The sequence below is a fragment of the Melospiza georgiana genome, chromosome 21, assembly GCF_028018845.1.
Source record: "Melospiza georgiana isolate bMelGeo1 chromosome 21, bMelGeo1.pri, whole genome shotgun sequence".
Classification (NCBI taxonomy): Eukaryota; Metazoa; Chordata; class Aves; order Passeriformes; family Passerellidae; genus Melospiza; species Melospiza georgiana.
In genome coordinates this window covers 10227005-10250422 of record NC_080450.1, presented here as the reverse complement: position 1 = coordinate 10250422, position 23418 = coordinate 10227005, and the positions used below count along the sequence as shown (strand labels likewise).

Below are 23418 nucleotides of genomic sequence, written 5' to 3'. Positions count from 1 at the left end.
CAAGATCTGAATTCAAAAAGTGCCTGGAGATGGCAAATCTGCTGTGTGCTGAAACACTTCCCACTCCAGCCACCTCATCTTCCTTGGGGATGCATCCCTGCCACTCCTGGAAAATCACAGAGCATCCTTCCCACCCTTCCCTTGGAGTGAGAGGAGGACTGGGAGAAGTGGCTCGGAGGTGGAGACTCTGGATGGAATGGGACAGGGAAGGTCCTACCAAGGTATTTGCTGCATGAGGATTTTGGGGGCAGCTCAGTTACCCGAAAGCAGACAGAAGCACTTCTTCCAAGAGCCACTTTGGTTGAGTTGCTGGGGAATTTCTCAAGCCACATCCGTGCTGTGTCATTACTATCACATCACCATCAGATGGGACGTGTCATTTCCCTATTTTCCAGGTTTGGGTCCTGGGCAGGATGAGAAGCTGCCCAGTCCAGTGCAGGGGCTGGGACCCCCAGAACAGAGTGAGGCCACTTTGTCCCCATCATGGCGGTCCCCAGGACTGTGTCATAGCCCAGAGAGCTCCTGACTGTGTCAGTGGAAGATCTCCTTCCATCCCCTGAGGACACAGCAGTCATTTACAGCAGCCCAACATCAGCACTGCGACTCCCACATGGAGTTTTGTTCTGACACTTCTCCTCTCACCTGCTGTGTGAAGGGGTCCTGGCTGAGTGGGACTCTGTCAGTGAGGGGTTTGCAAAGGGGATGGCTCCAGCTCAGAGCCTCAGCCCCCAACAAACAGCAATGTGTGAACATCCTCCAGGAGCGGAAGGTCAGGATGACAGCGGGCGGGAATGAGGAACCCCAGAGTGCTGACACAGAAATCTGTCACAGGAGGATCTGCCCAGCTAAAGTCAGTGTCAGTTGGAAGGGGAAACCAGGAAGGGAGTAGAGCAGTTCAGGGACGAATCTGTACAACAGAGTGTGGCGAGGAATCACTCTGTCCAAAGCGGGGAGAGCCCTGCAGAGCCCCCCTGACGCCCTCCAGCCATGGCACGGGTGCTGAGGTGCTCCAGAGGTGCGGGGGAATGGATGAACAGGGCAGGGCACGGCACTCTGCTCTGAACCAGCATCTCTGGGGGGCTGCGGCAGGATCCTGCCAGCCAAGACCTCTCTCCTTAGGCAGAGAGAGGCCCGGGAAGCACAAGGGAAGGCTGCTGTGTGAGAGAAGGAGCATTGCAGGAATGCTGCTCAGGAGCCTGCTAACGCCCCCTGACAGGAGCACATCCCTTTGCCGTTTGCTGTGCGCTGACGCGGGGCCGGAGCGAGAACCTTGGTGTGGCTCGGAGGCTGCAGCACGAGCAAAGTGTGCCAGAGCCCTGGCAGCGCCGTCGCCGGGCACTGTGGGCACAGGGCTGAGGAAAGCTGGTATCTGCAGTGTGCAGCCCCTGCAGCACCATCGAGATGCACTGTGGGCACAGGGGCTGAGGAGAGCTGGCACCTGCAGCCCTGCCTGCCCCATCGAGATGCACTGTGGGCACAGGGCTGGGGAGAGCTGGCACCTGCAGTGTGCATCCCTGCAGCCCCATCGAGATGCACTGTGGGCACAGGGGATGGGGTGAGCTGGCACCTGCAGTGTGCATCCCTGCAGCCCCATCGAGATGCACTGTGGGCACAGGGCTGGGGTGAGCTGGCACCTGCAGCCCTGCCTGCCCCATTGAGATGCACTGTGGGCACAGGGGATGGGGCGAGCTGGCACCTGCAGTGTGCATCCCTGCACCCCCATCGAGATGCACTGTGGGCACAGGGGATGGGGCGAGCTGGCACCTGCAGTGTGCAGCCCCTGCAGCCCCATCGAGATGCACTGTGGGCACAGGGGCTGAGGTGAGCTGGCACCTGCAGCGCTCCCAGCCCTGCCCTGCAGCTCCCAACACTGCCCCACACCACCCGACGCTGCTTTCGCTCTGGTTCTGCAGGATTTTGAATCTGGGTTTACTCTCTGGTGCTGGTCCTAAGAAAAAGCCTCAAGGCCTTTCTGGGACAGGCAGTAATTGAATCAATCAGAGCGTGCATCTCCTTGGTTCAGGGCCCTGCAAGAACAGATCTTCCCCAGTTCTCATCTCGCTGTATCACCCACACCACAGCCGAGTCTTTCCAGGGTCCTGTCTTCCCCGGACTTCAATGATATTTCCAATCCCTGATTCTGTTATTTAAGCTAGGTCCTTTGAAAAATAATCAGGTCGTTTCAGTCTGTTCTTCACGGGCAGATTTAGCAAGTTTGGGGAAATTGTCCTTAGGAGAAAAGGCTGAGTATAATACTGTAGCTCCTTAGTGCTGGCTGACTTAGCAGGCGCTGTCTGATCTCTCTTTCCGCTGCCATCTCAGATGCCCAAGATGAGTCTGGATCATTCCCAGATCCCCCGACTCAGCAAAGCCAGTAAAGGTGGCAAAACTTACTCACTGAATTTGTGGTGCTGGAGGATTTGCTCTGGGCTCCACCCGAGGCTGGACCTAGCCAGAAAGGGCCAAGGCAGGGGTTATTTAATGCCAAGAAATTAAGAATGCATACTCAGTGGGTTCAGAGGATGAAATTCTGGTTTCTGCCTAGCTCGTGGGGAAGGAATGACTTCAGCAAGGCTCCAGCTTCCTCCAGATGTGTTGTACAGGCAATCCAGGGAGATACTACAGCAGTTAATAGGGTTGGGCAGCAGAGAACAAGCAGGAGCAGGCCAGGAGGACAGTGAAGCAGAAACTCCTGAGCTGGATTTAAGTGTTCCACTGTTAGAGCTGTACTTCTCAAGGCAAACACACAAGTAATTAAGCTACCAGAGATACAGTCTGTGAGCAGACACTCTAAACAATGGATCTAAATTGCAGGTTTATTTGGAATCACTGCAATTTACAGGTCATTTCCTCTGATTTCATTGCTCTGCGTTGATTCCAGCTGGTCAGCACTTGCTTGAGGCTGTAAACTGCTCACTGGCTGCCAGAAACCTCTGCCGGGCCTGGGGGAGGCTGGTAGAGCAAGTGGTTTGCTCTGGGTGCAGGGGAAATGCATTGCCCAGTGTGTGAAGGGAGGCAGTGATGCAGCTGTTGGGCTGCTGGGCTCTGATAAAGCTGCTGTTATCACTTACCTACCATGGGTCAGCTCCTCCAGCACGACAGAGTGGGATGAAGCCCTTGGAGCAGGGCCAGGGCACGCTGGTGCCTGTGTTTTGCCAGCAATCTGTGTTGTGTCATTAGGCTGCATTATTGGAAAAAAAAGGCTCCCAATATTCCCAGTTAGATTGTGCCTGGGCCAGTCTGACCCTCGCTGCTGGGCCAAAGGCAGCAACTGCGGTGTATCACCCCAGAGATACCTTGGCTTGCTGGTGGTTGCAGCTGGGCACTGAACAAGTCCAGGCTTGTTAGGAACCCCGTTTACCTCAGGAGGAATGGCTTCAGGCGATGGTGAAGAGAAAAAGGAGAGGATTCTGCTGGAGGGTTTAATGTCCAGAGGTTTATTCCATGGTTACAGAGGTCTGAACGTGAGCAACTGCTCCAACAGAATCCAACTGCATGGTCTGATCACCTTTTCAGCTCAGGGACAGGGGGAGGGGAGGTACAGGTGAGCCACCAACCAGGTGAGAGGGGCAGGGTCTCAGGGGAAGATGACACCCAGACAGGCCAATGACCCCTGGGCATAGGGGCATCCTTTGAACTTGACCAACCACACGAGGCCTTGCTGGAATGTTCGGCCTGATTGACAGGACTCACTCAGCATGGGGGCAAGGGGGAAGGGAGAGAGGCATAGGCACACCCTGGGGGAATGACCTGGAAGGCCAAAATGGGACATTATAGCACACCACAACACTGCATTACCTTTGGAGACACCATGACAGTCAGGAGAATTGTTAACAGGAGTGAGGTTAAACCTGCAGGGCCGAGGGTGCCTCTGGAGCAGCAGCAGGGCCTGCAGAGGGAATGGACACCTCGGCCCCTGGGGCTCTTCAGTCCCTCCCTAAACGAGCCTTGCTTGGTCTCATCCTTGGGCAGGTTATTACAGCTCCAGAGCTCAGCCCCCAAGGGACTGGGTGCCAGAGGCCAGCTCGCTCAGACCAAGGCCACAGGACAGCCCTAGCAAGCAGGGAATATTCAGCTCTCAGTGATTAGGCAGCTCTTGTGATTTCAGCTTTGCTTGCTAGGTAGCTTTTCCCTTGGCCTAAGGCTCCAGCAGACGGTAGAGAGAGGAGAAGCAGAAGACACCGGCTGTTCCACGAGTATGGCTTTATTGGAGGGGTCGTGAAGAGTCTCAGCTCTTCTTCTTCCCAGTTAGTAGGGGTACAGTATGCTACTTTTATACCCTTGGCCTGGTTCCAATCCTGACCAATGGCAAAGGTGTTAGAGGGACCATTGTCGCAGACATTTTTTCACAGAAATCCTTTCTTTGGGATCTGTGCATCTTCTGGGAAGCAAGGGCCCCAGAAGAAGAATGAAAACAGTTGTTATCAGCTGCTGTGAGATGCAATAGGATGCACCTGTGATTGGTTCATGTTCCATGTGTTTATAATTGAGGGCCAATCACAGGAGCAAACTGGGCACAGAGTCCCTGGACACAGAACTTTGTTGTAGATTCTTTCTATTCTATTCCTAGCTTAGCATCTCTGCAACTTCTCTCCTTATTCCTATTAGTATAGTAATAATGTATTATATATCATATATCAATAAATCCAGCCTTCTGATCAAGAAACAAGATTCTCATCCTTCTCTCACCATGGAGACCTCCTGAGGTGGCTGTAATAGACCATAAGTGACCAACAGTAGGGTTAACAAGATATTGCCTTACATGGCTATGGGGATAAGTTATAGGGCAAATGTCCCTGGAGTCAGGAAGCTTCTTTGCTGCTGTGTCAGCATTCAGATTCTCCACGGGGCCCTGGCTAAAGCTGATGGTTTCACTACACCTCCCTGCTCTCCTTTGTCATTCAGGGTAGTTCACAAATGCTGCTTGAGCTAAAAAGTCAGAGAATGCTCTCGGAGCCCCAGAGCTTCTCCTGCAGCAGGGACCTGCCAGAAATTGCAATCCAGGGAGAAGCAGACCTGGAGCCTCAGACCTAGTGAGATGCTGGGGGTATTGCACGACTTGTGAGGGTTCCTCGGGGTGAGAGAGAAGGACGAGAATCTTGCTTCATGATCAGAAGGCTGGATTTATTATTTTATGATATATAATACATTATGACTCTGCTAATAGGAATAGAGAGAAAAGTTCAGAAGCTTGCTAAGCTAAGAGTAGAATAGGAATCTAAAAACAAGAGAGGGCTCTGAGAATCTGTCCCCAAGCTTGGTCCTGTGATTGGCCCTTAATTGTAAACATGGAACATGAGCCAATCACAGGTGCACCTATTGCATTTCACATCAGCAGATAGTTATTGTTTACATTTTTCTTCTGGGGCCTCAGCTTCCCAGAAAGGACAAATCCTAAAAGAAAGGACTTTTATGAAAAGACGTCTGTGACATTGGGGGCTCACCCTTCTCTTCACCCCCACCTTCAGGAGAGCTGTGTCTGAGTACCTGCCCAGTCTGGGTGTCCAGGGCAGAGCTGTGCAGTCCCTGCAGCACATCTGGGTCTCTGTGGGGCCCAGCACACAGCTCGGGCCAGGCAGGAGAAGGCTGAGCATGACTCAGGATGGTGGCATGACATCTCCATCCTCAATGGCCATGGCAGCACTGGGACATCTGCAGGAAGGGTTATGCAGACATCAATGGGAGTTTGGGAGTTTTGACAAGTTCTTGGTGTGTTTAAGGGTTGCCCTGGCTTTGTTGAGGATCCCCTGAGGTTTGCTGCTTTCTTCTTCTTGGCCCTGCCTGTGTGGGGTGTGTGCATTATGTTGAAGCACTTGTTTATTTTCTGATCCAGACACCAGGGCTTGTGATATCATTTGTTTTTGCATTATTGATTGTGTTACAGTGCATGAGGCCATGGTCTGGCTGCAGGATGGTCTGGGTTGGGTTGGGTTGGGCTTTTTTGGTCTCAGGCAAGCCTGAACCCCACTGTCCCGACTGGTTTTTAATTTTTTTTCTCGCTATTGTTTCTGAGTCCAATCATCTGATCCAGCAGAACCATCTCTGCAGTCAGAAGAAATAATGGGTAAATATAATTAGCAATGTCAGGCCCAGGCAGTGGAACAGCAATCAGATGGGTGCAGATGGCTCTTGGAAACCTGGTCTGTTCCTCTGGCTTGAGGCCATCTGCTGCTCTTGAAGGAGGGAATTGGAGACTGAGTCAAGTCTCTCTTAAATAAACTTCTGAGTAAAGATTAATTTATTTCCAGTGCAATGAACAACATCAGATTGCTCTAAAGGGAGTCCTAAAGAAAAGGATCTCAACAAAATACTGACTGTCACCTTCAGGTTTAGGCACAGCTTCATCCTGTCTCTAATAACAATTTTTTTTACTTTAAGCAGGGTCTTAACTGGGCTCTGTAAATGCAGTGGAATCCCAAAGTGGACCTGTTGGGATAAACCAGGCACAGCACCAGTGTGGTAAAAAAACTAAAATGGCCTGGCTAGCATGGGCTGCTGCCCCTGCTGGAGTGACACACCAGTGACCACGCAGCTCCGTGCTTCAACCTGCCCTGAGCTTCATACTGCCCTGAGCTCCATCCTGTGCTTCAACCTGCCCTGAGCATCATCCTGCCCTGAGCTTCATCCTGCCCTGACCATCATCCTGCCCTGTGCTTTATCTTCATCCTGCCCTGAGCTCCATCCTGCCCGGGCTCTGTGTGCCGATGTCTGGGGGCGTCAGCCAGAGCAGCCTCGGTGCGGGCAGGAGGCTTCTTGAGCGCCAACGAGCTGCTGTGAATGCGGGCTGGGGCAGGGCAGCGGGCCTGGCTCCGTGCTCAGCTCGCACCGATCGGAGCTGGCACCGAGAATCTCTGTGCCAGGGCTGCCCGTGCCCCGTGGGTGCCTCCCGCGGCCGAGGGGGGGCCGGCGATTCCCGGCGGGACCCCCGGGCTCTGCCCAGTCCCGGTGCACAGAGCTGGGGAGCGGAGCTGCGGAGGGACCGGCGCTGGCGCGGGGAGTCCGGCGGCTCTGCCGGGGGGGCACGGAACGGAACGGAACGGAACGGAACAGAACGGAACAGAACGGAACAGAACGGAACAGAACGATCCCGCCGCCTCCCCGCCCCCGGGCGGGACCGGCCTCTCCCGCTGCCCCCCCGCCCCCTCCGGGCGGGGAACCGTGCGAGCGGCGGCGCCGAGCGCCGAGCAGCGCTGTGTGTCCTGCGGGGCCGAACCGGGCCGGGCACTGCGGGACCAAACCGGGCCGGGCACTGCGGGGCCGAACCGGGCCGGGCACTGCGGGGCCGAACCGGGCCGGGCACTGCGGGACCGAACCGGGCCGGGCACTGCGGGACCAAACCGGGCCGGGCACTGCCGCACCGAGCAGCGCTGTCCTGCGGGGCCGCACCGGGCGGGCGCTGCCCGCGGTGCTGAGCGGGACGGGCGCTGCCCGCGGTGCTGCAGGGGCGGCCCGGCCCGGCCCGGGCACCCCCGGACCCCCCCGGCCATGGGGGCCCGCGCCGCCGGCCCGGAGGGGGACGGCTACAACGAGGCATTGCTGCACAAGGTAGGGATGGGGATGGGATGGGATGGGATGGGATGGGATGGGATGGGATGGGATGGGATGGGATGGGATGGGATGGGATGGGATGGGGGCACCCGGGAGGGGGCTGCAGAGCGGGGAGAAGGGACAGCGCTCTGCTTGAACTTCCCGACAAATGCCGTCCCTCTGCCTTCCTCGCTGCTCCTCTCCCGCCGGGGTCCGTCTCTCACCCTCGGCCCGGGCGGCGGCAGCTCTGTCCCCCTGCAGGGATCGGCCCCGGTCCCAGCGCATCCCGGCTGGCGGTGGGCAGGGGGTGGCCGGGTCCGGCGTGTTTGGGAAGCCAGGGCTGCTGGAGCGGGGCCAGCCCGGGCACAGCCCGCACCGCCCTTCAGCCGCTCCCGCTGTCCCGGCAGGCCCAGGGCGGCTCGGGGGCAGCTGGACCGCGGGGCTCTGTTTGCCAGAAGCAGATTAACGAGCTGGCACTTTCCTGCCGTGAAATAGCCGTGTCCCAGAGACGTCCATTCCTGCCCTTCTTGCTTTGAAATCCTCTTTTGCAGTATTCCTGGGACTGTGTGTTTGTACCTCCTGGGACTGTGTTTTGTAACTGCGATGGCACGGAGCGTGGCCAGGCTTGCTGGTGTCCCTGCAAGACGTGGGGAGCTCAGGCTTTGCTGCGGGGACGGCAGCAGCAGGGATTTTGCTCTCTGCAGTCAGGCGCTGCCCCTGCAACTCCTGGAGTGATGGAGGAGATGCTGATTTCTCACAGAGCCACCCATCATTCCTTCCTGCTGTCCTCACTCTGCTTTCCTGCAGTCCCCAGTGACTGTGCAGGAACTGCTTCCCTCGGGAAAATCAGGGGTGGCACAAGACAGGAGAAGGGCTGGGGTTCTGTGGATCCTGTTCACAAATCCCAGTCTGTTCTGTATCCTGCTGTATACTCAGGGCAAGGTGCCCAGCCCTTGATTAGTAGAAAAATTTCAATTACTAGCAGCTCTCGTTTCTGTTTTACATGGAATACATAGAACATGCCTCCAGGGATGACTTGAGAAACTTTGATTCTTTGCAAAGCCTTAACTCTCTCTTCTCCAGGAAGCAGCTGCAGCAGTTAAGGAATGACATTGGTGAGGCTCTGGGCAGAAAATGGTTATATTGCCCAGGCAAATAACCATCCCAGTCCCACATTCCCTGCTGTTTCCCTTGATATTTTTCTGCCTCTCCTGGCTGGGCTGCTTGTCTTGCAGAAACAGGGAAGTGAGGCTGCAAACGCCTCACTAGATCTTGTGTCTGAGCAAGCAATCACATTTCAGATGTGTTGAAAAACCTCAAGAGAGCTTTGCAGTCTGCAGCCAAGGATTAAATGGTTTCTGGTTGGTGGCTAAACCCAGACCTGGGGAGGAAATGGGCCCGGAGCTAACCAAAGCAGGAACAGCAGAGGTTTATTCTGGGCTGTTCCAGAGAAGTTTTGCTTGATACAAAATGATGAATTCTGCTCTCAGGCGGTTTGACCCGTTGCCAAATCATTCTTCCTCCTGTGTGATGCCCGGGTCCATTAGCTGGAGCAAGGCCCAAAGGCAGAGGGATGAGCTCCTTGTCTGTGGTTGATCCAAGGTGTTAACAGGGGGCTGCAAACCGGGATCTCCTGCACCATCTGAGCCAGCTTTTGTCTGATGCACAGCCCTAGAGCTCTGCAGCGCTGAGATCCAGCCTGTGCCAAGGCTGGCAGAGGGCTCCAGGCTCTCTCTCAAGCTGGTATAAGTGTCTTGGCCATGGTGAAATCGTGTCTGGGCAGGTGGGACAGCCCTGAGCTGTTCCTGTGGCACACAGCAGCTTCTGGCATCATCCAGCTCCATCCCTGGAGCACTGCCTGCAGCAGGGGAAAGGCAGCACAATTTTATATAAAGAGCAGGTTAAAAATAAGCCTCAGGACTGAGAGCCTCAGCCTGAGAGGCCACAGGAGTGGGGTGGTGAGGGGCTGGAAGCAGACATGCCTTCACCCTCAGACTCTCCCAGTGCTGCTTCCATTAGCTACGTTTAGCTCAGGCCCAGGTTCTGCATGTTTAATCTCGAAAATGAGCTGGGAAGACAACCTCAGCCCACATGCTCTGTCCCAGATCTCCTCCCATTTGGCTGGCACTGGAATTGCACCCATTGCCTCCCTGTGCTGCCCTGACAGCCCTGCAAAACCTCTCTTCCCTCGGCAGGTTAGACCAGAATGTCTCTTTGCCTTGCAAGTATGGGAAGTTTGAATTATTCTGCCTTGTCCCTGCAGCCCATGCTGAGCCAGCAACAACTCTGACTGGAAGTGATCCATCTACATTAGAATTAGCCCCAAAACTTACTCGAGGTGTAGGGAGGGATATTTGCCCTTCCCCGAAGGCAGGTCAGGGTGACAAGCCTTTTCAGGAGGGTGTCACAAGGTGCACCTGCTTTTCTCTGGGACTGTGGGGTGGTGGAGAGGTCAGGTCACCTCTGGCAAAGCGCTGTTCCATCCCCACACCACCAGGCAGAGAGGATCAGCAGCACCTAAAGGAATCTTGCAACGTTTTACTAAAGTTTCCCACGAAAAAACAAAAAAAGCAAACAAACCCACCGCCCCTAAAAATGAAAAACAAAAAAAAAAAAACAACCCAAACCAACAAAAAACAAACAAACAAACAAACAAAAAAACCCCACCAAACAGCAACAACAAAAAAAAACCACAAAAAAAACACAAACAAACAAACAAACAAACAAAAAAAAAAACTGAAACAAAAAAAAAAAAAAAAAGGAAAACCTGAGGGGAGAAAGAAGGTGTGGAGGTCTGTCTGTGGCTGAGGGTGGGGGAAGAGTCAGGACAGCTATGGAACTCTGTCTCTGGGAAATTTTTTACTATCATGACTCAGTCATGTCCAGCCTGAGATTTCAAGGGCTATTTCAAGTAACATTTTCCCTACAGTGGGCTTTTTGTTCTTGTTTTTTGTTTATTTGGTGACCAGGAAGGCCACAGTGATTTCTACTGTGCTGTCCCTCCATGGAGCCCATGAGCTTTTCCTGAAGTCATTAGCATTATGTCTTGGCTGTTCCAGGCCAAATTTTGCTGTTATTATTAAGTCATGAAGCAATTCATGAGTTGTCTCTATTATGAATCCCATTTAAATTATTAATAGAGGAATCTGCCTTTTATACATGTTCTCTGTAAACCCTGGGCTCTGGAGGCTTTCTGGTGCTCATTCCAGCCAGCTCTTCTCCCTCCATAATTAATGTTGTTCTCTGCATTAACTGCTCCCAAAGACAGCACTGCAGGGTGCACCCAGTCCTGTTGCACATCTCAGCATCACTATTTTACCTGGAAATAGGATGTAACACCAAATTACACAGCACTGAGGTGCAGGAGCCCCATGGTGAGGAATTCTCGGAGTGCTTTCCTCTCCAGCTGCTCCTGGGCATATCCTCCTCTGTGCACAGGGAAGAGTTCCCTAGGGAAGAGCCAAGGGGGGTTTGGGCAGGGACATTTCCCCCAGGAAAGGGGTGAACCAGTTCCTCTGGCCCAGAGGTTTCTGCCTGCCAGCATTCCCCCCGTGCCGGCTCCCGGCTCACGCGGCTGCTCCGGATGCGCAGCTGACCTGCAAAGAGCCCAGGCAGGGAGGAGGGAGGGAGAAATCTCTGCTGCAGATCTGGGCACGGGGCGCTGCTGCCTCTCAGCACACAGCCCTGAGCAGCAGCCTGCACTGGCAGAGGTGCAGTGTGGTAGACAGGGTCAGGCGCTCGGAAAATCTCGCAATGTCACGGAAAGCAGTAGAATTCCTCTCCCCCTAACGCCCAGTGATAAAGGATCACCCAAGAATGTAGTCCCCCCTAACATTAGTGACTTTCTACTCCTTACTAACCAATTACAGTAAGGCAAGACCCCCTGACGTAGAGAAAAAACTTTCCCAGTATAAAACCCGACGAGACGAGACAATAAAGGTCTTGAACCGTCCACCATACTGGTGTCTGCGTGTGTTCTTGGCCCGAGTGACCCTGGGCAGTGGGTTGCCGTGCTGTCTCCTCAGAACCAAGTCGCCTCGCCTTGCATCAGAAAGCCACAGTGCAGGGCTCCCTCCTGCCCACAGCTCTGCTCAGCAGCTCAGCCCTTCCCAGGACAGGATGGGCTCTCCAAGGGAAAGCGCTGGTTCATGAGGCGAGCGCCCACTGAGGTGTACCAGCACCTGTGAGCAGCTCCAGGCAGGGTGTGGGGTGGTGCTTTATGCAAGGCAGGACGCTGATGTCCTGCCAGTCCACATCCCTGCATGGTTTGGGCTCCTCAAGCTCCTTGGCTTTTGGTTTCAGCCCACTTCTTTGGGATCTGTGGGGTGCAGGAATCGTGGCACCAGGGGCTGTGGAGCCCACGTGGCCTCCCGGTGTATGGAATCAGGTCTTGTTCTGCTGGGGCTGTTCAGGCATTTGATTAAACATTCCTTCACACTCAGCCTGTGTTTCACAAGGGGAAGTGCACTGCCTGAAGTAGTGCCGGGATTGGTGTCACCCCAGGGCACTTGGGGACAGGAGAGGGACAGGACCAGGTGTGCACAGCGGCTCCCCTGCGTTTTGGGGAGTCAAAGGGCTGAGGTGCTGCAGGATGGAGCAAGGCTGCTGGAGCTGCACAAACACAAACCAGGCAGGGGTAAAACAGATGCAGCCAAGTGTAGCAGAGGTGGATGCAGAGGCTGGGGGGGTTTAGTGCCAGCACCTCACTGACTCATCCCTGCAGCCTCAGGGGTGACAGGGGACCAGTAACAGAGGGGACAATCCATGATTGCCAGAACTGCAGCTTCAGGACCACCCCTGTCCTGAAAGACAGAGCCCAAACCACTTCTAAGGTTCATAGAAGGTTCGTAGCAGAGTGTTTATTTTAGTTTGTGTCCTGCAAAAGGGTTGAAAGTGCCTCAGTTTCCTGAAAGGATGGGAATGTTTGCCAGTGGCTCTGAGAACAAAATCCAGATTCCAGCAGAGGGAAGGGAGGGGTTCTGTTTGCACTGCAGGTCTCCCTTAGGGCAGGGCTTTCGAGGAGCAGAAGGGAAGATGAGCTCCCCAGGGGTACCAAGGCTATGGACTGGCAGTGTGGGAGCTGCTCAAGAGGTGACAGCTCCGACACCAGCACAGCTCCTGTCCTGCTGCTCAGGGATGGGAGCAGTCTGGGCTTTCCCAGGGAGGCTGGAGAGGCAGAGGCACCCCATGATTTCAAAGCCATCACCTTGCCAGGAGGGAGTGCTGTGGGTCCACGGCATTAAGGCAGCACAAAGGCAGCCCAGTGACCCGGCAAGGCTGTGTGGCTGTGGCAGCAGCTGTGTGCAGCAGCTGCAGGAGCTGCTCTCTTTACTAAACAGTTTTGGACTTGATCCAGTGACTCCAAAGTCCTCCCAAAGAGGTTTTCCAGCAGGCCTGCGTGAGCCAAGGCTGCTTCTGCCCGGCAGCTCCCTGAGCTGGAGTAGGAGCTTCTCTCCTGCTCACTCTCCATGACAGCCTGAGCTTTACTTTCCCTCCCATCTTTCCTCTCTTGGACAGGGTGCAGTGGGTTTCAGGCCTGAAGCTCATCCCAGAGAACATTTCATTAATTACAGAGATGGACAAAGGGGTGGAAATTCCTCTCTGGGCAAGTGGCAGAACCAAATGTGAGAGATCCAGGGGCTGGGTGGGTCCTTCTTGATCCTGCTGCATTTGCTGCCACATTCCCCCAGCACACCCACCCAAATGTCTGGCTCCCAGCTCCCCCATCGCCTGTACCTGCACTGATGCCTCTTTCTGTGCTCCTTGCAGACAATCCTGGTTGGAGACAGTGGCGTGGGGAAGACATCACTGCTGGTCCAGTTTGACCAGGGCAAGTTCATTCCTGGCTCCTTCTCTGCCACTGTGGGCATTGGGTTTACGGTAAGAGCCCGGTCCCTGGTCCCTGGGCTGTGCACTCACCCTTGGGGAGCAGCTTTATCTGGGCAATCAGAACCCGTGAATCCGTGGTAAGCACAAAGAATTGGATACCTTGCTTTGGTGCTGCTGGATGAGGAGTTTGGTTTGGCTGTGTGCTTCTTGGCACGCTTTGGACCGCTGGGAGGGATGCAGGATGGGTAAAGCACCATATTCCAAATCCCTTGGTGGGGCCGTGTCCGAGTGCAGCCTTGTGCTTCACACACAGGAAGCTGCCCTTGGAGCTGCCCTGCTGTGCCAGGGAGATGCCAGCCTGTGTCCAGCCTGTGTCCAGCCCGGGGCCCTGGCAGATGGTGACGGTGCTGGGAAAAGCACTCGGCTGCCATCCAGAGCTATTTGCAGAGCTGCCTGGGGTCCCAAGTGGCTCAGATGTGTGTGTCCCCTCTCCTATTTGCAGAGCTGCCTGGGGTCCCAAGTGGCTCTGATGTGTGTGTCCCCTCTCCTGGGCGAGCTCAGGACAGGCACAGTGCTTGGGACCCTACTCCAGAGAGACTGTCACCCCTTCAGCATTGTGACAAAGCTGGAACTCAGCAAGGGGCTGGTACCTATGGGGGTGAGATTACCCAGGAATTACAGGAATTTTCTTTTCAGTCCAGGCCAAGGAAGCAGGAAAATGTGGCCCCAGTGGGGACGGTCTGGGGCCAAGCAGCCCAGGGACCAGCAGCCAAGGTGCCTCTGCTGAGGGGCCTGAGCCATGGGCAGACAGAGGAGGCTCAGCCTCACCACTGATCTCCTCCAGCTCCCGGCTGCCTTGTTTCTCTGGGAGCAAATGCCAGTGTGTGGAAGTGATGCTCAGCCAGGCGTTTTTCCTGCCCAGCACAGTTTCCATATCCTTCCAGCCCCCTCCCCATCTTGCTGCAGGGAAGCTCAGCCACTTCCAGGAGCTCCAAGCTACCAGCTCCAGCTGTGGGCACTTTCCTGGCCAAAGAGCACATATAAACTATAAATCCCCCGGCTGGGTCTGAGCACAGTTACAGGACTGGAAATACAGGTTCTGTTTCCCGGGGGGCAGAGGAGGGCTTGGCTGGTGCAGGAGGTGGATGCCATTCCAGAGGGCATCTCTGTCACTGGACCTCCTGCAGCCACGCGTGGCCTTCAGCTGGATTGCAGAGAGGGGCACAGCACTGGAGCCCTGCAGCCCTGGGTCCCAGTGCTGTGAGCAGGGATGGGGGCTGCCCTGAGATTAGCCCTGATGTGGGAGAGATGAGATGGAATATTCCTGGGAAAACAGACTGGGGAGGGCTCAAGGCTCCTGTACATGAAGTGATGCCTGTAAGGCTGAAGACCTTGACCAGCTGTAGTTCATGGATTTATGAGGTTTTACGGGGTGGGGTTTTGGGTAACACAACATCCCTCTCCAGGGAATTCTCCCACATTCCCATGCTTGGCCTTTTCCTAAATGAAGTGCAGTATGAGCCGGGCCCCAGTGGCTGGTGTAGGATGCAGGGGCTGTGAGCGGCCGGGGGAGCGGGAGGCCCCGGGTGAGGGGCGGGCGCCGGGGAACGGGCTCGGCTCAGCTCAGGCCCCGGAGAACGGCACCGGCACCGGCTCCGCTCGCTCCGGCTCCCGGCTGCTCACCCAGGCCCAGCTCAGCGCCGCTGGGGCTGCAGCAGAGGGGGCAAACCCTCACCCTGGGGTGGGCTGCTGTGGGATTTGGTGGCGCCGGGGTCTCCACCGCACACACCGTGAGGGACGGGGTGACTGCTCGTGTGCGGGGGGAGCGGCTCCTGCTCTGCCCTCGGCCGTGTCCGCAGGGCCGTGCCGGGGCTCTGCCGCTGTCCGGGCGGCCGAGCCGGCAGCAAACCCCAGCCCGGCGGGGTGCAGGGGCACAGGTGCCCACTCACTCTTCAGCCTCCTCCTCCTCCTCCTCCTCCTCACCCCGCGGCCGGGCTGGGCAGGGAGGCGGCCGGGGCACGGCCTCGGGGGTGGCATCGGCCGGGGAGGAGGAGGAGGAGGAAGAGGAGGAGGAAGGCGGGTGGGGCCGCAGCTCCCGCCGGGACTCGGCGGCTCCGCTCGGACGCGCCATGGGCGGCCCCGGTGGGGCGGCGGGGAGCGAGACCGCGGGGGGCGGCGGGGACCCCCCGAAGAGCAGCGGGGACCCCCCGAAGAGCAGCGGGGAGCCCCCGGCCCTGCCCCGCGATCACCAGCTGGCCGGCAAGGTGCGAGGGGAGCGGAGGGAGCGGGGATGGAGCCTCCGAGCTCCGCCACAGGGGAAGGTTTGGGTTCGCCCCCCGGCTTGCGGGAGACCAGGAGGGGTGCAGGGTTTAGGAAGGGTCCCGAGGGCCGCCCGCTTCCTCCGCTGCTGCGATCGCGCCCAGGAAGCGGCCGCGAAACGGGGAAGGGAAGGCGGCGGCAGCCGCAGCTGATCCCCCCAGCCCTCCTCTGTCCCGGAGCCCCCGGTGCCGCCGGGATTGGGGTTCTGCTCCCCGGGAGCCCCCGGGGCAGCCGGCATTGGGGTTCTGCTCCCGGGAGCCCCCGGTGCCGCCGGGATTGGGGTTCTGCTCCCCGGGAGGTGCAGATGGGGCGGCCATCTCCTCTCCATAGGAGGTAGCACAGGAGGGACCAGCGGCAGGAGCGGGACTCTGGGGGGCTCCCGGGGCAAGAGGAGCGGGGCCGAGCTCTGAACGCCCGCCAGACCTTCTCCAGGGCAAGGGGCTCCTGCCAGCCCCACACCGGTGACCCCCATGGCACAGGGCAGGGGGAGCAGGGCCCCGTCCGGGCCATTGCAGCACCCCAAGGGCTCCAAGGTGGGAACAGCATTTCAGCCCTGGATCCAGCCCAGGGCCCCCTTCACCCCCCCTTCCTGAGTGCCCCCCTCTTCCCCACCCCAGCCCAGGCAAGGGCTGCCCCAAGAAGCATCTTCCTCATCCGAGCAGCTCAGGGCAAGCACGGGACTGAGGAACCTTTTACCCCAAAATTTCATTTACAGCCTGAGGTTGAGCCCAGCACTGACGGTGTCAGCCCCGACACCCCCTGCTGCCTCACTGAGCCAGCTCCAAAGTGGCCCTGCACGCTGTCACCTTCTCTAAACTGCTTTTATTCCTTTGCTTTTATCCTCCCCTCTCTGACTCCTCTTCATGGAGGACAATTTCCATGTTTGAGGGAGAAAAGCAGTTTTCAGCGTGGTCTAGAGTGAGGTGGAGGCAGAACTGAGCAGTGTTCCCAGCTCCCCATAAGTCCTGGGGAAGATTTGACCAGCAAAGTGGTAGCAGGAGGCAGAGCATTTCCAGCCCCCAGCTTTGGCATTTGCTGTGCCATCCCTGTGGAAGGGGGCAGCAGGGCTGCAGAGGTTTACTTTGCAAGCTCCAGCATCCTGTCAGGTGGCCATGCAGGCATGGACCTTCCTGCTGAAGTCCTGCTCACTGATATTTTTCATGAGGCTGAAAAATGATGCAGTCAGGTTAATGATTGCTGGGCAGGAGCAGGTTGCTGCAGGCAGGCAGAAAGAACGCAGCATTGGGAAAGGCTGTGCTTGTGGAGCCCAGCGTTGGTCTGGGCTGCTCCCTGCCTGAGGCCAGTGGTGCTGGAGTGGCTGGAGAGCCTGGGCCGATCCTGTTTGCTTAGCAGGAGGGGAAAGGCACCGTGTTTGCTTTGGTGTCCGCAGCAGGCACCGGCGGGGAGAGAGTCCCGGACACGCGGGGTTTGCCCAGGCCGTGCATCAGCCCCAGGGCTGGGCACACCCGGGCCAGGGGCAGGGCGTGGGTGTCTGCACCATTTGGGAGCTGTGGCTGCTTCTCCAGGAGCCTCTAGGGCCTGGCGAGGAGATTTCTCTTCTCGCTGCAGTACTGGTTTTCACAGCGGCTCTCCCCCTCGTTCCTGGCCGGGCGCTGCTTGGCCGCACCCTCAGGGCTCCCCCCACAGCCGGCCCCGGGGGCTCTGCAGGCACACCGGGAGCAGCCCCGGGGAGAGGAGGAACCGGGGCGGGCTCGGCCCCAGCCAGGGCTGCTGCTCCCCCCCGTCCTGCTGACCTCTCTCCCTGCGCCCATCTTGCAGGTGATGTTGCTTGGAGACTCGGGCGTGGGGAAAACCTGCTTCCTGCTCCAGTTCAAAGACGGGGCCTTTCTCTCCGGGACGTTCATTGCCACCGTGGGCATAGATTTCCGGGTGAGACCACCGCAGAGTCCAGCCCCTCGCCCCCCTCCACCTGCACCTTGGCCAGGACAGGGTGCTGGGCAGGGAGAACGGGGGATTGCAGCCTCTGTACCTCCAGTTATCTTCCAACCAGCTGCAGGTTCTTGCCGGAACCCTTCCCTGGGAGAGCAGTAACAGACAGAAAAGCCCACTGGTACTGTTGCCTCTTACCTTTAAATCAGCAAAGGGTCGAGGTTTAGCCCATCCCAGCTGTGTTCATGGTCTGGGGGTGTGTGCTGGGCAGCCAGTACCCTCCACCATGCAGGCCAAAGCCAATAGCTGGGGGGGCACAAACACGGGTTGCTGTAACTTCATGCCTTGAAAGGGCTGAAATGGGCTGCTGAGAAGGGCTGAACTGGGCTGTTTAAACCCCCACACTGCTGTCTGCTCACCAAATTTCAGCTGCAGGATCTTTCTGAGGGCGCCCAGGGAGGCACAGCTGTTTGAGCACAGGCAGAGCAGGAAGGAAGCCACGGGGGTGTCCCCGGGCAGGGCTCTGCCCACAGCCACCGGCTCGTGTCGAGTGCGGTCAGAGCTTCCTCTGCCCCCGCAGCTGCTCCTGTTTGCTGCCCCTTCTGCTGCCCCAGCTGCCTTTGGCTTCTGCTGGAACCTGGGCCTTGGTGATCAGGGGCTGGGGGAGAGACGTGGCTGTGGGTTTGGTTGGAGGAGGCCACGAGGCCTGTCCTTATGATAAAGTCATGAAAGGAGGAAAATCTGCCGTGTCCCACTGCCGGGCTCAGTGCTGCTCTCCCAGAGGTGCTGCCAGCCCGCAGGTGCCTGCTCTGCCTCGTGCAAGCATCCCCTCCAGCAGCTCATGGCTCACTGCTCTAGGGAATCTCCAGAGTCTCCTGGGCCATGTTTTTGTTTTATCCAGCCCATTTGCTCAAATGCTGTCATCACCACATGGGCTGAATTTCCATTTCAAACAATTCCAGGCAACCAAATTATTTATAGGGGTCTTCTCTTTCCAGACTCCAAGTATGATTCTTTAAGTCTTAAAATAGCTTTTCAGTAGTTTTTGCTTTTCATTTTTCTGGCCTCTGGAGAGAAGCCCCTGTGCTTCAAAGATGAGAACAGCGATTGCTTAAGCCTCAATAGCTGCCTTCCCAACTCAATTGGAAATGCTTCTTTCCTTTCCTGGTCCCAGCCCAGCCTGGCTGCAAACCCAACCCAGGAGATTTCCTCCTGCCGTGCTGGATACAGCTGTGTGCTACATGCAGCCCCTCCAGCTCAGTGTTTTCTACCTCCTTTAAGAACCAAGCAAGGCTCCACCAGCAAGAAAACCTGAGCAGGACATCCAGCATCACCCAGTGCACATGCCCAGGCAGTTTGTAGCATCCAAACCCCTTAAATTACTGCAAACAGGCTATATTTTTAGTGCAGCAGTGGTTCCTCAGCACATGGAACTGAAGAGTCCTGTCAGAAAGATCAGGGCTTTTTGGTGAGCAAACATAAAAGCACACCAACATGTTAATAATAAACGCAAAATTATGTGTGGTTCATCCATGCTTCCCCACTTCCACAGCTCTGCCAGCTTCCCGGGGCTGCTGCAATCCCAGAGCTTCCCAGCAGGAGCCGGAGCAGGTCGGCGTTCCTGGGACCTGCTGGGCAGCCAAGGTCATTAAGTGCTCATTAGGGAGCCAAGGACAGGGGCTCTGGCTGTGGGAGATGAGCGAGGCGCTGGATCCAAGGCAGGCTGGGATCTCGCTGTCTCCTCTGCACTGATGCTGCTCTTCGCTCTGCCTCGAGGGCTTGCTGCTCTGGGATGTCCCCGTAGCTGCCAAGCAATCAGGATCACGGTCTGTGGCAATGAGGCTTCGATGTCCAGCCCCACAGGCAGCCTCGCTTCTTTGCACTGGCCCAGGCAGAGCGGCTGAGGGGCTGTGGAATGCCAGCTCAGTGCCAGGGCTGGCTGGCACATGCACCAGGACATGCTTTGGGCTGATAAACCTGCTCTCCTTGTCTTCTGCAGAACAAAGTGGTGGCCGTGGACGGTGTGAAGGTGAAGCTGCAGGTGAGCTTTGGGAGGGGGGCAGAAGCTTCCAGATGGAAACCCAGCTCAGGCTGAGCGTGGTGGTCCAGCAGGGCTGGGAGCCACGGGAGCAGACCCAGCTGGGGGAGGTTGCTCTCCCTGCTCTCACCAGGGCAGTTTCTCGGCAGATCTGGGACACAGCAGGACAGGAGCGTTTCCGCAGCGTCACCCACGCCTACTACCGGGATGCCCAAGGTGAGTTTGGGGTCCAGCAGGGATGGGGACGCCATCCAGAGCACATTCCTGCAGCGTAGCAATGCCTCTGCCTGTTCCCCTGCAGCCCTGCTCCTGCTCTACGACATCACCAGCAGGATGTCCTTCGACAACATCCGCGTGAGTGCCACCCCGGGCTGGGGGAGCTCTCCCGGGGCCTGGAGTGAGGGTGCCCTGCTTGGCTGCCCTGCTTGGCTGCCCGGCTGTGGGAGCAGCTGGGGGCCTGCTGTACCCCTGAGCACTGGCTGTTCTGGCCAGAGCCAGCAGCTGCTGGGAGCTCATCCCAGGGCACCTGGCTGGTGCTGCACGGCTGGGTGAGTTTTGTTTGAGGACACGGTGAATGCCTGAGGGAGAAAACGTGGTTTGGGAAGGATGTGAACTACGGCTTGGGCTGTAGCCAGGAGACAGGGCGTTTTCAGGACTGCTCATCTGTGATGCTGGGATAATTCCTGTGCCAAGGAAAGTCATTATCCCTGTCCTTGTGGGGGAGAGATGGGGGTGCTGAGGGGATGCGAGGGCTGAGAGGGAAGGCAGGGGGTACTGAGGGGTGGGGGGCTGAGCTGGGAGGGACAGGAGTACCCCTCACCCCGACACAGTCCTGCTGCCCCACAGGCCTGGCTGACGGAGATCCATGAGTACGCGCAGAAGGACGTGGTGATCATGTTGCTGGGCAATAAGGTGTGTGCAGGGTCCCCGTGCACCCGGGGCTTCGCTGTGCTGTGCGTGCCCATGCCGTGCCCGTGGCCGTGCCGGGATGGGGCTCTGCCCGCACCCTCTGCCGGGCTCTGCTGCTTTCTGGGCCCGGCCGAGCGCAGGGGCGGCTCCTCTGTCCCCGGGGCGGTTCCCCTGTCCCCAATGTCCCCGGGGTGGTTCCCCTGTCCCCAATGTCCCCGGGGCGGTTCCCCTGTCCCCAGTGTCCCCGGGGGCGGTTCCCCTGTCCCCAGTGTCCCCGGGGCGGTTCCCCTGTCCCCAGTGTCCCCGGGGCTCGGCCAGGGCAGTGTCCCCGGTAGCCAGCGGGTGGCAGCACGAGCCTGGGGATCCAGGGACGGGGCGCTCCTCGAACGGGATGCTTTGGTACGGGATGCCCACCCAGGCCTGGATGCACCCCTGCACCTCAGGTAACCCCAAGCCCTAAAGGCCCAACAAGGTCCCAGATTCTCTCCAGGAGTCAAAGACGCTGCTGGGTGCCCAGTGCCCGACTGGATTTCCCCTTGGGACTGGATGTCCCCTAGATCCTGGATGATGGTGGGTACTTGATGCCCAGCAGGGTACCAGAGCCTCCCTGGGTCCTGGATGCTCTCAGGTACTGTCCCAGGCCCTCAGTGTCCCCAGGGTGCCCCTGATACCCTCAATGCCACCAGGTCCCAGGTTCTCTGGGCAGTGGATACTTCTGGGTCCATGCTGCCCCTCATTCCTGTCAGCCCCCTGAACACCCCACACTGCTGGTTTGCCAGATGCCCAGGGTGCCAGCTGCTCTGGTGTGTGGGGACATTTCCCTTCCCTTGGCAGGCTGATGTGAGCAGCGAGAGAGCTGTGAGGACGGAGGATGGAGCATCACTGGCCAGGGTGAGTTGTGCTATGGTCTAACCCAACTTAAGCCCCCCCAGACAATTTCAGGTCACCCAGGGCCCCCGTGCAGCCGTGCCATCCCCTCTGAGTGCCCAGGCCTGCCTGGCTCTTGCAGGGCAGCACAGCAGTCACTTGCATGCAAAACCTGGGGCAAGGCAGGGAGGGGGTGACCCTCAAGCCTTGTCCAGGCTCCAGGGGTGATTCAGAGGGCCAGGAGGACACCTTGGGCATAGCCACTGATGGGGTGGTGCTGCTCCTGCAGGAGTACGGAGTGCCTTTCATGGAGACGAGTGCCAAGACAGGCATGAACGTGGAGCTGGCCTTCCTGGCCATTGCCAAGTGAGTACCTGGGGCCAGGGCACTGAACAAGGAAGGTGTTCCCTGCAGCCCCACCAGCTCCCACACCCCAGCACAGCTGGGAGGGGTAACACAGCCTCACCACTCCAGGGAGCTGAAGCAGCGCGCGGTGCAGCCGCTGGATGAGCCCCACTTCCAGATCCACGATTACATCGAGGCACAGAAGAAGAAATCCAGCTGCTGTGCCTTCTCCTGAGGGTGGCCCAGAGGAGCTGGCAGGCCTGGGGGCCCGGGTGTGGAGCAGAGTGGGGCCCTATCCCACTCTCAAGCACTGGAGGGAGCCAAGCTCTGACAAGCCAAGGTGGATGGCACAGTGCAGTGGAGCAGAGTGCGTGAGGAGGGCCCTTGACCTGGTGCCAGGATTCAGATCCTGCTGCCCTGCAGAGCAATGACCTCTGTGCCATCGTGGGAATCACTATGGTGTGGTGACTGCCAGCCAGGCCAGCAAGCCAGGGTGACCCATCACTTCCACCACTGGAGCAGGGTGCAGGACACAGCCACACACCTCACTGAGGGATCCTTGGAGCAGCTGGAGGAGCTGTGCCATGGATGAGCCTCCCTTGCAGCTCTTCCTGCTCACAGTGCTGCTGTTGTCCAACTGGAAGGGCCTGGTCCAGCCCCCTTGTCCCTGGTGCTGCCAGGCTCTGGCTTCCCTCCAAGGATCCTCAGCTCTGTCTCCCCAGGCTGCCCCACACCCCAGTGCCCACGCTCGCCTGTGGCTCCTCATTTCTGCAGCTGCTGCCAATGCCTTTTATCCTCCTGCCACCACAAATGCAACGATGTCCCCATTGTGTCCTGGCTCTGCTCGAGGGAAGGGCTGGGATGGGGAAGGGTCCAGCCAAACCTGCTCCCTGCCCACACAGCTGGTGTGAGAAATAAAATTCCCCTGGGAGCATCTGAGCAATGCTTGGGGCACTTCTGGTACACACAGCAATTTGGAAAAACTTTGCTTCCCCCATGTTGTAGCCACAGAAATTATAGAATTTATTTTTTTTTTAACAAGAAAAGGCTTTTTCATTTCAATGCCTCCAGACTGAACCATCTCCAGCCTCATGCAGGAGATGCCCATGATGGCATCACCTGGGGCAATGCTTCAGCCCTGCTGCCTCCCAGGCCAGGCTGGGTTTCTCTCCTGTCACTGTCCATGTAATACAACTACGCCTTCCTGCTGCTGGCAAATAGCAGCTGGAACCCACTGTCAGGCCTCTTCCAGCCAGCAAACTGCTCTGCTGGGCGCTGGTGGGGCTCAGGGACATCCCTGGTGCTCAGCCCAGCTCTGTTGCTCCCTCGAGCACACTGTCCACTCCTCTGAGCAGTCAGATGGTGAATATTTGGTTGTGTAACTGAAGCACCGATGCAGAGAGCAGCTGTGGAGGGTATGGCACTGCACATCGGAGTCAGGGACTGTCCAGCACATCTGTCCCCATCAGCATCTTCTCTGGCTCTGCACCTGACTGCCCGTGTCTCACCTGCCCCGGTGCCTCCTTCACCTCTGCTCTGCCCCTGGGTCTCTCTTTGCAAGTTTACAGATTAAAGCTGAGTATTTTTTGAGGCTTTGCATCTGCCTGCTTGTTTATCGCGTGAGAATCGCCTGCCCGGGGTGTGCGCCGTGGGAGGCTGCTGCGCACAGCGCTGCAGAGCGGCCGGCCCGGGCC

General features: G+C 57.6%; 1 protein-coding gene across 3 annotated transcripts; it reads left to right on the top strand.

Moving 5' to 3' along the window:
* Nucleotides 1-7474: 7474 nt before the first annotated feature.
* On the top strand, nt 7475-23298 carry RAB37 (RAB37, member RAS oncogene family). 3 transcript variants are annotated; one of them, XM_058039070.1, is made up of 10 exons: nt 7475-7545; nt 13297-13407; nt 17455-17565; nt 19565-19606; nt 19753-19819; nt 19905-19957; nt 20450-20515; nt 21347-21403; nt 21669-21745; nt 21854-23298. In XM_058039070.1, exons 1-10 carry the CDS (start codon nt 7486-7488, stop codon nt 21957-21959), a joined length of 750 nt encoding a protein of 249 aa, XP_057895053.1. In that variant the 5' UTR covers nt 7475-7485; the 3' UTR covers nt 21960-23298. The 3 variants fall into 3 exon arrangements, with proteins under 3 accessions (XP_057895053.1, XP_057895054.1, XP_057895055.1); XM_058039071.1 differs by lacking the exon at nt 17455-17565; XM_058039072.1 differs by lacking the exons at nt 7475-7545; nt 13297-13407 and adding an exon at nt 15548-15620.
* The last annotated feature ends 120 nt before the right edge of the window (nt 23299-23418 follow it).